Source organism: Condylostylus longicornis, unplaced genomic scaffold, assembly GCF_029603195.1.
Source record: "Condylostylus longicornis isolate FDR11 unplaced genomic scaffold, ASM2960319v2 ptg000011l, whole genome shotgun sequence".
In the NCBI taxonomy this organism is placed as follows: domain Eukaryota; kingdom Metazoa; phylum Arthropoda; class Insecta; order Diptera; family Dolichopodidae; genus Condylostylus; species Condylostylus longicornis.
The window spans coordinates 1,431,595-1,449,767 of NW_026577980.1; the positions used below are offsets into that span (position 1 = coordinate 1,431,595).

Sequence of the window (18,173 nt, forward strand, 5' to 3'; positions counted from 1 at the left end):
TATATGTAAGTAGAAAATTGTTTAATTTTTTATTACAGTAACAATTTAAAATAATATTTAACGGTGTATATTACTATAAGGTATAACAAAATTATATGTTACAAAGGATATCAAATATGAAATACAAAAAAAACTGGGAATAAATAATAATTACGTGCGTATATAAAGAATAATTCGAATATGCGATTCTGAAAAGGAAACCTTTCGCACTTAAAAACAATTTTTATTATTGTTATTTTTGCTGTCATGAAAATTTTTAATATCATATGTGAAATATTTTATTATAAAATTTAATTCATGAGCACTACATTATATTAATACACTGAGGAGGGTTCGATAAAAAAAAGGAAAATAATGAAATACTAGTAGATTTATTACAACCATAACGCATTTTTTACTCATAATGTGCAAGAATAATTCAAATGCTTTTGCTGATATTTTGATTTTATAAGAGTATTATAATTCTCTTGTGCCATCACTTACATAAAATTTCATTATATTATTTAAATCAATCATTGTGAGCAGATTTAAATTCGTTTTTTCTTTATTTTTTTTAAATTCTGTTATGATCAGCAAGAAAAAGCCTAAAAGACTAAAAAAAATATTTGCCTAAACTGAATTCGGCGAGGACCACTTATACAACACATTAGCATCATTTCATTACAAAGAACAACCTAAGGTCGACTATTGGAACAATTGTCCGGACCTTTCTCACTCGAAAAAATTTATATCTCCCCCAGGACCAAGGGAGCTGGAATTGACCACACTTGGTCGTCCAGATTTGAGATCGCACTGTAGACTGACCTCGATCTCCAAACTCATCAGGCACCACCAAGCACAATTTAGGTCCTTTTCTTTCAGAGGCAAAATTACTGAACTTAACCCCCAATGAGACCAGCTACTGGTCTCTTTTAAGAAACTTTTTTATACTGAAACTAAAAATTAATACACAGAAACATGTACATATATTATATCTATATTACGTTAAAATTTGATAAAACCAAAGTGCATTCATTTAGTGGTAGAAAAACCAATTTTCTACATATATCGATTCCTAAAGTTAAAATTTTAACTCTTCATTTTCAATAAACTTTGACGATATTTCCATATTAAACACATTTTTTATAAAAATAATATAAATTTTCCCTGTGCGTGATTTTAACTACAATGGTAAAAAAAGTGGTATGATGCATTGCATTGTTTTTGTATTTTATGTGATATATTGCATTTGATTGATAGTTTGCTTGTACAATGAAAAGGCTAATAATAATAATAATAATAAAAAAAAACTAAGTTATTTGTTGTTGGGTAAAAGGGGACAGGATAACATATAAATTGCGTTTTACAAAGTATTTTAAATGTATTTGATTTTAACTTCCGTAAATCGTTAACTGCATTAAAACCATGTTTAGTTTGCTATTGTTCAAAAAAATTTCCTATATTTTAGTTCCGTTATAAAAAAAAAAAACAAAATAAAAAACTGAAGGGCTGAATTAATGTTAAACATTATAAAATCAATAAAAAATGGAAATCTTCAGTTCATTTGTTAAAGGACCATTTTTGTTTAGAACAAAAATAAAAAATGTGAGAAAATGTTACAATTTTCAACATTTTTCTTTTAGAAACACAAAGTTGCAAATCGAAAGGGCGAATAAATGTAACAAATTTTTTTTTTTTTGATAATCTAAACTGAATTGATTTTCATTGAAATCAATAATTTTGATTTACTGATCTTTTTTAGATTGGCACAGAAATTTTGTAATTCATTCAATTGATTTTTTCAATAAATAGCAATCAATTTTTATATAACTTCATTCCTAAATAAGATATTAAACTTACAAATTAATTGACTGTGATACGATCATATATTATAAAGGCTCTAAGCCGTATTGATTTTGAAAAAAATAAATTCTAATAAATTCTAATTGGAGTTCTTTAGCATTTTTAGGCATAAATTTTCTTGATTAATTCATTCAAAATAATTTTTTGATCAAACAAGAAACAGCCGTCTTAAACGACAATTTTCAAGAGCTTTGCGACAATACAATTTTGTAAAATACAACCCTAGATCAACTTAAAATCCAAATATCAATATTTTTAATCGAAAAATTTCAACAATTTTTTGAAATGTTTTTCGTCTTAAGTAATAATTAATCGATAAATCACTTTGTCCAAACTCTAAAATACACATACTTATACGTTATACAAAAAATGTCCCGTCAATTTTTAAGAACTAATCTAAGATCATGTAACTACAAGGTTTTCAAGCTGACTTTTTAATTAAATTACAAATTTTTATCAAAATTTCTGATTAATTTTTTGGCTCATTTCAATAATTTGGATTAGCAAATGATGCAAATAAATTGCACAGATTTTCTTATCAAAAAGTCTGGGTATATACATACTAAAATTCTTTCACGATTTATTATTCCGTCATCGTTACACAGCAGAGGAAAATAATTTCCAATCAATTTAATTTTCTCCATTCTTTTTACATTTTATACAGCAGATTAATATTACATGTGCTCTCTGACATGACACGAAAATCGGAAAATTCTAAAAAAAATTAAGGCATAAAAATTAAAAAAATATAAATAAAATGAAAATTAAAAACTGGTGCTACTTTAACAATTTTAAATTTAGAATTTTCAAAATTTTTTATTAGTTTTCTCATTTTTCCCTTGTAAAATTAGCTATAAGAAATTTTTTGTTACGATGATGATGATAGTGTCGATGATGATTGATTTTGATAAAGTTCTTTAATTTGTATTTTCCTTTTTTTTCTAGCTTCTTTACAATATTACGCGATTATTACGGAAATTAAGGAAAACTAAAAGAAGAAAAAGGGAATAGAAGAAAAAAAATTGCAACCTTTTTGATGACTTCCTGTACAAATGCAAAAATTTTCTTAATTATAAAAAAAAACGAAAAGTGCAATTATCACGAAGTTGACATAAACGAAGGTACCAACATACATAATAAGTATGAGTATATGCAATGATACGTGAAGGAATCAACAATGAAACGCACAAATACTTATGAGTTCCCATTAGAATTATGTATAGTGGATGGAATAAACATTATTCGTGAATGACATTAGATGGTCTCGACTATGTAAGAATTGAAACATAAAATGGAAATTATTTTTTTTTTGAAGCAAATGTTGAGAAATCAAAAAACAAATGCTTGAAAACGTAAAATATAAGAACTGCAAGCGGAAATTGTAAAATGGATTATAATAAAACTATCCCAGACGTGTATATACTAATCAAATTCCAATGAAAAATTTGCAGTAATAAATCTAATTTCTTAAATGTACAAGTTATATGAGGGTGGTTTCATTTAAATAGATATGGTGTACGAACAGGCTCTATTAAAATTTCTTCGTTTTATTTTAGTTTCCCTTAAATTAATTTCTAGTAGTCAAGATACTTTTCAGTGATTCAAAAAATTTGTGTTAAAATATTTACTGATTAAAATATATAACAGGATGGAGATACATATGTATTTAACTTGCTTACTTATAAGCAAAATTTGATATACCTATGTATGTAGGTAGAATGCAATGCAAATTATACTTTAACATAAAGTTAATTTTTTAGTTAAAGTTAATAGTGACAAGTGAACAGTACTTAAGTCAATAATAAATGTTTTTTTGTATCGTGAAATACAAGCAATTATCTTATCATTCATACATTTATTACGTATGCGCCATTCTAATATTTTTAAGCGATTCTGCAGATATAAATATTTTCATATGTTTCCACTTCTAATAAATTTAAAGTTTATTTTCTTTGATAAATTATTATTTTGAAATATTTGCAAAAAGAATTTTTATTACTTGTTTAACTTTTTCGAAGAATTGAGAATGCATGTGAATACAGAAAAATTTACTTTAGCTAGATATGAATGTCTGAAAGTATGTGGATATCTACCTACTCACATGTAGATGCAACCTTTTTGATAGACATATAAATTATTATTAGCCGTAAGCATATCGGGAATGAGTAAATGTAGAACATATGTTTAAGAAATCGCATATCCATATGAACATTCAACTTTTGATTAGTCTCCAAAGAAACGTGTGACTAAATTTTCAGCAATTTTTTGAAATAATCACTTGTTATTTTGACCTTTGACAAATCATTAATATACAGTTGCTCTATAAGGGTATAGGAATTTGCATTAAACAACCTCAAAATATTAAAGAAAATGAGATATACATACATACATAATTTACCTAAAAATTTAAAAAATTATTACTAAGTCTTATTACACATATGTATGTATAAATTAAATTTCGATATAAGTTTCATACTTACTCGGATAATTCTCTCGACTTATACAATCAGCAGTGTGAAAATTTCAATATTTTTCCGCGTTACACCATAAATGCAATGAACAAATACTATTGAACTTGAAATGATCCGTTATTTCCAAAATTCCATATGAACCTGTACCACGCCAAGCTGTATTACGTCACTAAATAAAAAAATCGATTTAATATTAATTTGTTAATTTTGTAATAAAAATAAAACTGTCAATAATTCCCACGATTTTAAATTTTCGATAAAATTTTAAAACCTTTTTAAATATTTTTATTTTTGTCTTATCTTAAAAAATTAAAAATTTTTATAATAAATTTAAATATTTTGATAACCTAAATTTTTTGTAATTCTTGCTCACTTCTCATTATACAACATGTTATTCAAAAAAGAAAACTTAAAAAACAATTTAATCAAAATAATTTTCACTTAAAATTGAATATTATATTTTTATTTTGAAATTTCTTAATTTAAAGACATATTTTTCAATTAATAGTCACTACAAAAAAAGAATCAAAAATCTTTAAAAAATTTTACAATTGCGTATTTTTTTACACTTTATAATGAAAGTAATTAAGTTATAATTGACCTTAAAATAATCGACGGGAAAATAATCGATTTTATTTGATATTATATAAAATCGATGGGTTATGATTTAAAATTGGATATGGTGTTAGATAATGTTTACACTTTAAAACAAAGTACTTAAATCAGTATAGTGAGCAGAAGAACTCTCTTTCGGCATTTCTTACAAATCACATTATCATATCTAAATTTGATAAAAATCTTATGTACAATTGAAGTCTAACGTTGGAATAAATCTAAAATAAATAACGCAAACTTACTTTTTATTTTAATAATTTCTATAGTGTAAATATTTGAAAGGTAAACTGTCAAACGCTTGACATTAAAGTATAAAATGTGTATGTAAATCTATGCTGCGACTATAGTACTTAGGTCTGTAAACATGAACTTACTGACATACATAAATCTGAATAAAACACAATTAAAACGGATTTTAGTACTGTTTATATTGAATATTATAATATTTTTCTTAAAACTAAATCAGTCTGGTAATCAAAAACTGTCTGGTATAATAAAATTTTGAAAAACTTTACAAAGCGCCTGGTATAATACTCTAAGAAAAATAAGCGAATATGATCATGTCATCGTTTTCTCAATGTTTAAAGTATTTTCAAGTTTTGAAAAATAAAATTTAGTGTGCTAAAAACTTTAAGCTGTTCCTCTTTATGAATGCACTGTTTCTTTTTAATAAATATTTTGAAATTTGAAGTTTAATGCATATTTTATAAGTTTTTAAATTTTTTCCTTTGCGAAAAAGACGTCACTGGCAAGCTTTAACGTTTTCAAGCTTTATATCAGAGAGACCTATTATAGCAAACACAGTTGTGTTTCTATCTAACTTTTACGTGAGTGAAAATGTGAAGTAGAAGAGTAAATATAAAAGAAATCAAATGAAGTGAAATTGATGAATGAACATAAAATTAAATATACTTTTTATTATAAAAACAGATGTATATTTTATTTTTTTTTTATTTGCATTTTAAATTTCGATTTCTTATTTTAAATTATGAAACATAACAACTTAATTTAATATAGCAAAACAAATTGTAATAGAATAATAGAGTAAGTTTCAAATCAAAATTATAAACACATAAAAAAATTATACCAAATTTATTATTAACGAAGAAATGATCGAATACAACATGAAATAAATACTTTTGATACCAGCTATGGATAAGAAAATTTGATAGCGCTGTTGAAGCACGTAAATTAACAACAGGGATGACGTAAGCAACAGATGCTACATAACTTAATTACACTGTTTCACAGTATGTAGGTACTTCAAAATGGAATACAAAATAAAAAAAATTTCCTCGCTTATAATTAATTTCGACTTCATTTTAGCTGAAGATGGTTTAACCAAATAACAAATTTAAATTATTTTTTTTTTTACCATACACTTTAATTTTTAATAACAAATTAAATCATTCAAAAATCAATTCGACATAAATAAAATAATAAGTAGAAACGCCAAAGAAAAGCTATCGGAAAAATTTATGCCAGTAACAATGAACTTAAATAAATATATTACATTCACACTAACTCTATGTACATACTTAAATCTACGATGCAAAATGTGTAATTATCTTTGAACACAATCAAAATACCTACATCAGTTGCATAACAATTGTGTATATTTTATATGTATGCGATATTTTGAAACTCTTTAGGGCAATGTTGCTCCAATTTTTGATCTATTTTTAACTTTTAATTTTTACTTTCTACTTTACTTTGTAGCACTTTTCCAAGAAAACATGCCTGTTAGTTTTATTCTGTCCGTCAGTTTGTCCGTGTGTCTATTTACAAACTTTCTACACCTTTTGAGATATAAAGCTGAAATTTTATACACAAACAGAACTTTAGTAACAACCTAGTTCTGTAGAAGAAAATGTTTATTAAAACGTTATCAACAAATGTTTGTTACAACAAAATCCCCAACTTTTTCTTGAACAGTAGCCTTTTCACTTGTTAAAGGGAAAAGGTGTTTTTGACAAAATATTGGTTTAATCCAGCCTTATTTTAATTTCATTTAACTCTCAACTCAACTCAAGGTTTATTAAGTTATTAAGAAGACACGATTATTTTTTTTAAATCATACTCTTTATATTGGATGAAAATCAAAATCTGGGATGTAAATGAGCGATTGAACATTAAACACAAAAGTTATTAATAAAAAATTCACTTTTTATGATCAATTCTTATATCAAAATTAAAAAAAAAAAAACATAAGTGAAAGTTTTTTAAGTTGAATTATCAATCAATTAATTATTAATGAATTTCATATCTTAATTGGAATAAAAAGTTCTTGAAATTTAAATCAAATTCGTGATATTTAAAAGCTAAAAGGAAAAATCGTGGGATTAAAATAATCACGTATCTTAGACATTCATTGTTCATTTGAAAAATTTTATTGCAAAGGAAATTATACTTTGTCGTCGTTAGCATCACTATTGGAATTAATGCGATTACTTCTGCCTCATGAAGGTAAGTACAATTTTTTAAATGTAGCTTTTGAAATTTATTCAATATGTAGAATCATGACAGCATAATAGGAACATAATCATTTACAATTAACCACTCAATTTGATTTGAAATTGGGTATAAATTTGACTGACTGCAACAGTATTGAAAAACGAATCTAAAACGAACCTATCAACCTAAATCTACACTTTTTGTGATAACGAGATTCTGCATAAGCTTTACAGTTGGTACCTAATAAAAAAAATTATAAAACAAAGTAGATCGTTCAAAAATAACATTTAAAATAGGTAATTATCCAGTATGAACCAATCTCTACCAGATTGAAATCGATGTAGATTCATGATTTTATCGTAAAGAATGGCTAATTAATATGTAAAAATATTTTTTAAATTTTGATTACGAATTTTGTTATTTTGTTTTATTTTTTGATTTCAAACGAACTCCCAACCAGAATTTAGTTAATTTTATATTGTAAATAAGTCCGTGTTTGATACTAAAATTTTAATATTATTGTTATAGATAATGTTTTACATAACCCACCCGCATCTCCCTCTAGATTAATATCAGTAAAGAATTGAAAATTTGAATATTTTATTTCAAAGTTTGAATAAAACATGGAATAGATAATCTTATAATTTTTTATCTATAGATAATCTTTGGAAGACGTATGAAAATAAAAAAAATTTATAATACAATATTTTGGTTAAATATTTTCTTAATCTGCAACATTGTTAATCCAAGCATAAGTCAATTATAAATTATAATATAGTGAAAATAATGCAGAGGAAGATGAAATTAAATTATATTTGAATGGGTTGTGTTTTCCTTTTCTACATATTATGTATGTATGTATGAAAAAATTACCAAAATCACGATTATGAAAGGGAATACTTTCAGTTCTTTTGATAAAATCTACATGTATAATGTTGAAATATTGTAATTTTTTTTTTTCAGAAATTTTTGTAACAATACGGTTCTTGGAAATTTGCTAGTAGATAACTTATGATAGTTTTAAGTTTATATTACGGAATATACAAAAACTCGATGTAGCATAAAGTTTTGTTAATCAAAATATTGTTAGTTCATTAAAAAGGAGAAAAACACAACTACGCTAATGTGTAAGAAAATGTATATAAAAGTAAAACTTTTAATATTATTCTCAAAAATAACAAAATTTTAATAAACTTAAATTATAGTTACATAATTATGTAACTATAATTTATGAGTGATTCAAGAATAAATTTCTTTAATTAACTTCAAAGAGGAAAAATAGCGCTTTCTGGAAAAAGTAAATTCTGGCGCAAGACTGTTCAATTCCTTTCAATTCAGAAATTTCATTTCAATATCACCAAGATTATAAAATTGAGAATATAGTAAGATCAGCGGCATAATGAGAGCTATTCGACTGCTCATGTGATAATCCAAGGCTCCAAAGTTTCATTTGAAAATTCAGACAATAATATACGTGTAGTTACTGTTATTTAAACTTAAACATGCTTCTTAACTAGTTTTAATTAATTAAACTTTGAATGTTATGAATTTAACAATTTCTTAAATTCTTTGAATAAATTATATTTGGAATTTTTAAATTTGAAGAATCCTAAAGACAATTTGTATTTATCAACAAGCTTATGAATATTTTTAACGAAATCTGTTATACAGTCTTAGTACGAGAATAAATTGAATTCTCTGCAGACATTTGAAATAAATAAATAAATAAACACTGTACGTAAAAATAAGGTGTTATTCGAGAATAACATGTTATTCGTTTTTGTTGTGAATAAGGTATGAATGTAAATTTAGATAATTTGAATATTCAAACAAACAACCGGTTGTAAACAAAAATTAATTAAAAATTAAATTTCTATTTTTTTAAATGTGAACAAATTATTAGCTTAATCACAATTAATTTAAGTGAATCATTACTTTAGCACTGTTGCTTAAACAAATTATATATTTACGAATGTGTGTAAGTGTTATAAGTGAATATAATTAGAAATAAGTTCAAATTCCAATTCTTATGATGATTTTTTATTTTTTCATACAACTTTAAAATTCAACGTCACTCAATAATCTTATTATAAAATAGAGAAATGTGACCAAAATAAAATTCACATGTTCCGTAACTCAACACCCGAAATCTATATTTGTAATCTTATATTTTAAAATACTCACGCTGCTATATGACTTACAAATTCATTTTAATCTAATCTTTATAACACTTTGTATCTCATCACCTTGTATCGTTTGCGATTTTAGTTTTTGTTATTAAATTTTCAAAAAAAATTTATAGGTCTACTAACTAATTTTATATACCCATTATAATTACAGACATATTTACACGCACATTTCGTTTTATAAGGCAGTATACTAATAAAAAGCTCAATATAAAATGAAAACAAAGTTAGTAAACAACGGTGAGAAACTTGAAATGAAAAATCTCTCAAAACTCTTCTCATTATTTTTTTTTTAATCCCCGCACGTTTTTCTGTTGTTTAGTTTTAAATTGACTGTTATACGGTAAAGAAACAATGTTGTTTTTTCTACTTTTTTTAATTTTTATAACACTTTTCCTCGCTTACATTTATAAAAGCTTTATTGAATCATACAAAACATGGGATCAACTTTCAATATTAAATGTTAAACCAAAAATACCATGCGGTAATTTTACAAATATGGTAATAAATAAAATTCATTTTGGTATTGAATGTCGTAATTTATATGAGAAACTGAAATCATCAACAATTGGTTTTGCTGGCATTTATCTATTTAAGCAACCATGTTTATTTGTTGTGAATCCAGAATGTGCAAAGTTAATTTTAGCAAAAGATTTTAATACATTCATGAATCGTGGTGTTTATTATAATCCAAAAGATGATCCACTTAGTGGTAATATCTTTTTTCATGAGAATCAAGAATGGAAAGCATTACGACAACGTTTATCATTTGCTTTTACATCTGGTAAAATGAAAATGATGTTTAATACTTTAGCTAATGTTGGTAATAAACTTGTTGAACACATTAATAACTCCAACACAATACTAAATGCAAATGAAATTGATATTAAAGATTTAATGGCAAGATTTACAATTGATGTTATAAGTTCATGTATATTTGGTATTGAAAGTAATTGTATTAGTGAACCAAAATCAGAATTTCGTTATTATGGTAAAAAAGTTATGACATTTAGTCCACTACATAATACAGCTGTAGGTGTAGCATCAACATTTAGAGAACCATTCCGGAAAATTGGTTTTAGAGTGTTCGATAAAGAGAGTACAAATTTCTTTTATAATTTAGTTAAAGAAACAATTCAAATGAGAAAAGATAAAAATATATTTCGAAATGATTTAATGCAAATATTAATGAGTATGATGGAAATTAATGACTCAACCAAACAATCTTCAATCACCAAAAGCCCTGAAGAAGATATTGGAGATGGTAAAATTCTTAACTTAAATGATGTTGCAGCAAATGCTTTTATGTTCTTCTTTGCTGGTTATGATACAAGCTCAACAACATTATCTGTTGCTCTGTATTATTTAGCTTTAAATCCAGATATTCAAGAGCAAGCAAGATTAGAAATTAAAAATGTTATTGGTTCCAATGAAAATCTCACTTATGAGAATATTAGTGAACTTCATTTGGTCGAAAGGATAGTATCAGGTAATCAATATTAATTCAACAGTAATTTTCAAGAATTTCAGTTTAAAAATGTTTTAAATTTCAGAAACTTTGAGAATTTTCCCACCTATAGCAACACTTCATCGTAGTGCTAATAAATCATATACGTTACCCAATGGTCAATTTATTAAAGAGGGAACGCAAGTTGTTATACCAGTGTTAGGTTTTCATCACGACCCAGAAATTTATCCACATCCAGAAATATTTAATCCAGATCGTTTTAAAGATGAAGAACGTCAAAAACGTCACGCATATTCATTTATTCCATTTGGTGAAGGAAATCGTATTTGTATTGGACTAAGATTAGCCTCAATGCAGGTTAAAGTGGGTCTTATAAGTATTTTAAGTAATTTTAAATTAAGTGTATGTGACAAAACTGATATACCATTGGTAATTGATTTTTCACAAGTCACTTATACACCATTAAATGTAATGTTAAAATTATCAAAATTAGATTAGTGTGCGTAAGATTTAGTGTATAAGTGCTGCCAAATAATTAAAATATTGGCACTGCTATTAAGGTTAAAATATAAACGAAAATTTGAAGTGCAATTTATAATTTTTCACTTTTTTGTAATTCCGAAACAACTTGTGAAATATTTTTAATACAAGTAATTGAACTTTATTTTTGTATATGCTTATAAGATTTAATCGAAAGCTTACAAACAAAAGCGATTTTTAGCTAATATAAGAGCTAAAAATTTCATACGAAAAACATGAAAAATTCTTTACTGATTATTGTTGACTACATAAAGATTTTATTTACATAATTAAAAGGCGTTTCTTAGACAATTAAACTCTGATTTTAATACAAAAAAAATAAACTAAACAAATAAATAAAGAAAAGAGAAAAAGTTAATTAAATTTCATGCTTCCTTTTACATCAAATCGAATTCCATCTAAAAGAGCAATAAAAACAACACAATACTAAAAGCAATTGTTACACATTCTATTGTTTTTTCTCATTATGTGAACACATACATATATACATAGCTTTTTGTGAACAATTTTCATAGTCAGATCATGACATTCTGTCTAGCCAATCTATATATGAGCACACAATTAAATGTAAATCTGTGCTGTCACAAATATTGTGAACTATACTTCTACATTTCAACGACTGGTCTGTGATCTTTTGTACATTTTTTGTCTCAAAATTTAAAAGACAACACAAAAAAAAAAGAGTAGATACTGTGTGGCGTAACTTTCTTGATTGGTTTTGAAATTTATAAAATATATTTATGAATTTCTGGATACTAATGAACGTACAGGACACCCAAATGGAAAAAGTAGAAGCCTTTGTGTACTTAGGTGGTTAACACATGGTTAACAAGGAAAATAACTAAAAATATTCGACGAGTATATCAAATTCTGTCTGTGCATAGTCAACAAATTCTGCAAAGTGTTGAAAGTTAGTGTCGCGATTTAATATTACATAAAATTCCAAAAAATATAGTCGATAAATTTTTGTAAAATATGCCACATATTAAGTTTGACCTTCATACTTCATGATGGTATATCACGGACCATTGAATACCCGAAATAGGCATTATTTCACCCGATTATTTTATGTTGACTTTTTATCGAGAATATTTTATAAAGTATTTAATTTTTTTTATTACTCTTATGTTTTTGCTTTCGTTCTTCGTATTTAATTTTATGAACGGAATTCGCACATTATCCGGATTTTTTACGCCGTCTCGGTTATTTTAGCGTCACTATTTTAATTATTATTATTTTTTTGTTCAAAGTTTTTCACTCATCTGATGTAGGTAGTAGATAAGATTTTCTTTTATTTTTATTTTCAATGAAATTAATTTGGAATTTTATCAAAATTCTAAAAACTGCTGCCAACATTTTTTTTGTTTAAAGTGTTTGCCAAATATTGCCAAAAAATTTTCATATAAAAATTTATGTGCCAAAAATGCAACAAGCTCTTTACATAGTATTTAAATAGGATGTAATAAATGAAGTGAAATCACAAGTACATGAAATTTGAATTCATAGATAGATGGGAGCGATATCGTTAAAAGATATTTTTAAAATTATTTCATTGAAAAAAAAAATTGACGTAATTAAAGGACATTAGAAATACTTGAAATAATTTATTGAACTTTTTCTTGAGAATTGCAATGCAATGATTAATGAAGAAATTCATCAAATTTTGTTTATTCATTTTGAATTTAAAATTTAATTTAATTTTGAAAACAAAATATTTGCCAATGGGTTATTGCATTAAAATGAGATTTTTTTTCATTTCAGATTTAGTTGGTGTAGTTCATAGTAAAATTATAAAATTTTCAAAAAATAATTCGAAAATAATGAAATCTTAAGTTTGATAGTACATACATACATGTTCGCCTCTATTACCAGGCACATTGCATATGGTAAGGAAGATTAGTTGATGGTACCAAATTCCGCAGGCTCGTAAATAAACGATTTTTAGTGGGATGTCTGTGAGGTTCCCACTATGTGTGTCTGTTTGCCTTTCGGTCTGTCTGCAAAGATCAACATCTCAAGTTCGACTGAACCAATTTTCACGAAGATTTATCTTACGTTTTAATCCGACCAATATAGTGCAATAGAATTTTAACATTCTTTTCGTTTTAAATATTATTAAATCACTCTGCATTGTTGGCTGCTTAAAAAGAATCAATCCGAGCTTATATAATTACAAATTTTGTATACAAATTACAATATTTTTAATAATTTGAACGTTTTCCTTTGTTTGTAAATTAATTTTTATTAAATAGAGAAATCAATCATTCATCTTATAACATTCTACATCCATACAAATGTCCATTATTCAATCATTAATGATGAAAATACAAAATTACTTTTAAATGCTTGTCATGAATGAACTCAATATACAAATGTATATATATGTATATATATATGTTCATTCACAAAATAATAATGAAATTATGATTATGAAATTACAATTTTTTGATTCATATTCAATTTTTAATATAGATGAATGCAATGCACACAGTGAAGTTATGAATTGAGAAATCGATTTCTACTTTAAATAATAAAAAAAAAACTAACAAAGACCTGTACTCGATGCTCGCTTATTAAAATATCTACATATACCTGAAAGATTTTTTTTTGGTATGATTACATTACCCAAAATTCCATAAAAAAAAGAACTCACAGTTGGATTTTTCTTATGTTTTTCCAAGAAAAATTATTATGATTATTAAAGAAACAGCGAATCCAAACAAAAATAAAATGGGTAAAAAATTAATGCAATCGTCAATTTTTTTCTATTCCATTCATTCACCGTACAGCAAATATAATGCTTACATATATGTTAATACATAAATAATATATTGAAATTGGAAGGCGATACCCTCGGCTATACATATGACACCGCAATTTTATATTATTAAGGGAATACTATGGGAAGTAGAACACAATTAGAATGGAATTCTTATCTAAGTATACATACAATGTATACAATATTGAATGTAAATATAAGTAATTTAAGTATACAGGGATCTCCAGTAATATTCACTCAGCAGCCTTTATTATAAATTATTATATAACTTAAAAGAGTTTTTAAAACTCATCTTAAATTTATTCGACTCTTCAATTTTGGAAAGAAAATTGAATTGTTTTTAAACGACGATATTCCCAGCCAACTTAGAGTGTTAGTTAGTTAGAGACGGAAGGTGGCATACTAAACCCTGCCACGCAACAGTAAAACCCATTGGTATAAGTCCATGCCTCTCTGCTAAATTCAACTTCCTTGATAAAGTTCAACACATCACGATCCTACATACATCAAGATCATCAGAGCGAAGCACTCGTAGTGTATATGTTGTATGTTCCTGATTATCCTGATGTCTGAATATCCACGGCAACATTCCATTGGGAAACATTCCAATCTCTTTGCCATCTTTATTAATAAACAGTATTCCGTCAAAATGCCGACCGCAATACTGGGATCCCCTCTGCATAATTTCAACAGAGCTCTCGTTATTTCACATTCGTCTTTGGTCACAGATCCCTTGTCGTTGTACATATTCGCACGTCATTCCAAATCAAGTTCACCTTCCTCATACATATATAATTTTTTTAAACTTATCCATAGCACGGCGCAAAATATCAAGTGCTCATTTGCAATTGAATTAATAAATACAACCATATGGACTAGGAGAAAATCATCAGAGATTACCATTGATACTATTACCAACTCCTATTATTAATTGCCCACTGTTTTGCATTTATTGAATCACCCTCTTATAGTTACTTATACCCAACTTGTATAGTTATGTATGCTCATATCTTGCTGTAATAAGTAATTGATTACTGCATTAAAATCCAATGGATATAAACAACCTTTGTGGAATGTGGTGAGAGATTATAAAAAAGAAGAAAACAAATAGAAAAAAACAATTGATCCAACAAAAACTAAGCAAACGAAACGAAAATTGAAGAATTTTTAGAACGCTGTTGAATTGGTCGAATCGGTTTAAATCAGATTACAAATTGCATTTAGGAATTTTTTACTTTGAAGTTTGATTTCCTTAAATTTATAGTGTATACAAAAAAAAAATCTATATTTTTTTTTCTTAGTCAAGAGTTTTCCTTTCTGTTTTATTTTCACATTATACAAGTTTACTTTTCTAATTATGTGTGCTAGAGTTTTATTAGAATTTTCTTTCAGTCTTCTTCTATAATATAATAATGGCAATATTGTGAAATGAAAAATAATAACAAAATTCTCATAATAGTATTAAACATAAGCTTTATTAGCTGGCAAAGAAATATTTGAATGTCCATCAGAGTTATCGATTGATGTAAAAAACTGAAAGGAAAATCTATTTAATTTTCTTTGAATTTAGCTTGAAGTATTTTACCATGGGTACTAGTACAGGCTCAATCTGGACAACCGTCATAATACTCTTCTAGGCCGCGCCCACAATTATACAGTTTAGGATAAAAGCACTTGCTAAACAAGGCCGGAACTCTCTGAAGTGAAAATTACAGGCATCCTCCACTCTATAGATAAAAAATAAAAAGTTCTCTGGTTGACATGTGAAAATATCGGTATGCTTGCTAACTTTTGAAGCTGAGAAACCTTTGCGTAAGATAAAGAACAAATGCTTATTAATGAAAAATGAATGAAAAACAAACCTAATACCAGTACAGTTCCTTACAGGCAGCCGTTCCAGAAATTCCGATTCTTTTCAAGAAAAATAAGAATGCGAAAATCTTTTATATCCGATTTTCCAGCAGAATATAGAAAACCTTCGACAACCTTCCGTGTATAACTTTGCGGTTGTAGATATTTTTCTTTGGCATTGTGATTTTTTCTCAAATTAAAGATCAATATAGAGAACATTTTCGCTTTGTATGTAGAATTTTTTTTTTAAATTTTCAATTCCAAGGGTTTTTTTTATTTTAAAATTTTTTGTTCATAGTTTTTTTTTTTAGGTCAAATTTATTTTAAAAAAAATTATTCTATTTCGTATAAAATGCACATTTGTATATAGAAAATATTTCCCCCCCTTTTTAATAAATTTTTGAAATTTTAAATGATAATAAGCAGACCTAGAACATAAAAAGCGCGATAGAATAAAAGAGCGAAAAGTTTTCATAAATGGATTTTTTGTTTTTTTTTCTTGTAAAGAAATTGAGTTCATAAAAAGAATTGCACGTATTCAATTGCTGTCCCATAAACCGTTTCTCTTTTAACAAGAAAGAAAAATCAGCAAACACATTGTTAAATTTTTAAAAAATTATGCAGAAGGTATTATTGGCTTCGTAATTTTAGAGAGCTGTCACGAATTAGACATTCGATGAATTTCGCTCAGTTATTTTTTGGTTCTATGGAAGAATTGATGGGAATTCGATTAATTTTAAATCGTGTAATAGATTGATTGATTCGATTGATTTATATTTTGACAACTCAATCATCCCTTCTTTTTTTCCGGTAGCAAGCGTGAAATGAACAAAAGTGATTATAAAATTATGTATAGTAGTGATCGTTCACTTTCAAATTGGAACATCGCAGCTTTTACATGATATATAAGTTTGGAGTAACTTTCCAGATTGGCCGAAGTAATAAAAAAGACCAAGACAGTATATTTATCTTCTTAATTTTCTAATTAGTACAACTCTTGATTAATTAAGAGTATTATGGCAGTTGTCCAGATTGAGCCTGCGTACCCTTACTAGTACCAAATATTAAAATAATAAAAGTTAAATTAAAAAAAAAATAAAAAGATTTTTTTAAAGTCACCTTCAAGCAAAATAGTCTGTACAAATCGGATAAACAATATAATGTCGAATTCGATGAACAATAGCATATAAAATGTTATTAATTTTAAAAAAAAACCTTATGATTGCTTGAAATCTATATTTTTTTATTAAGTATTTGTCTTTCAAATTCTTTATAATTTTTATTCTTCTATTTTTTTTTCATTTCAAACGATTGCTCTTTTATGATGCCTTTTTTGTAAATAAATTTTTTTTCTATATTTGGTTTTCTCTACTATGTACATACATATCTGAATCTAATCTACTCTAGATAGTTAAACCTTAAGGCATCATAAGCATACACGGTTTATCGCACCCGTGGGAGAATATTTTCAGATTGAAAACTGGAAACTTTCCAACTTAGGATCAAAATATAAATTAATAAGTCTGAGACAAGCCGTCGCCTCAATTTAGATTCCAAGACAAACTCCAAGAATCTAATCTCTAATTGGAAAGAGAGTCTTCTTCCAGTTGGGTTTATTTCCAACTAGCAACCAGCGTCCCAGCCAGAGACGAGATCAAGAGTTGTCTAGATCAGCAATCTATGGGCGTGGAGATGTTTCCCAGAGCCAGCCACAACCAAGTCGTGTGCGTAAGTGGTCACTTTGTATTTATTTTTTTTCTTAAATATTTAATCTGAACCGAACAGTAGAACGAAAACTCACATGTTTTGTATCTCTTAATTTTCCTGTAAGACTACGAAATTGATATGTGCATGTGTATATAATGACCATTTATATTTATCTATTTGCTCATATACTCAGTTTTCCACTATGAAAAAAAAATAATTTTAAAAATATAAAAAGATTCATATCGAATTCACGTACCCAT

The 18,173-nt window shown here is 26.4% G+C and overlaps 1 protein-coding gene across 1 annotated transcript; it reads left to right on the forward strand.

Moving 5' to 3' along the window:
* The first annotated feature begins 9,922 nt into the window (after nucleotides 1-9,922).
* Nucleotides 9,923-11,601, forward strand: LOC129619348 (probable cytochrome P450 6a13). The gene is made up of 2 exons (XM_055534596.1): nucleotides 9,923-11,057; nucleotides 11,122-11,601. Exons 1-2 carry the CDS (start codon nucleotides 9,923-9,925, stop codon nucleotides 11,532-11,534), a joined length of 1,548 nt encoding a protein of 515 aa, XP_055390571.1. The 3' UTR covers nucleotides 11,535-11,601.
* Nucleotides 11,602-18,173: the final 6,572 nt, after the last annotated feature.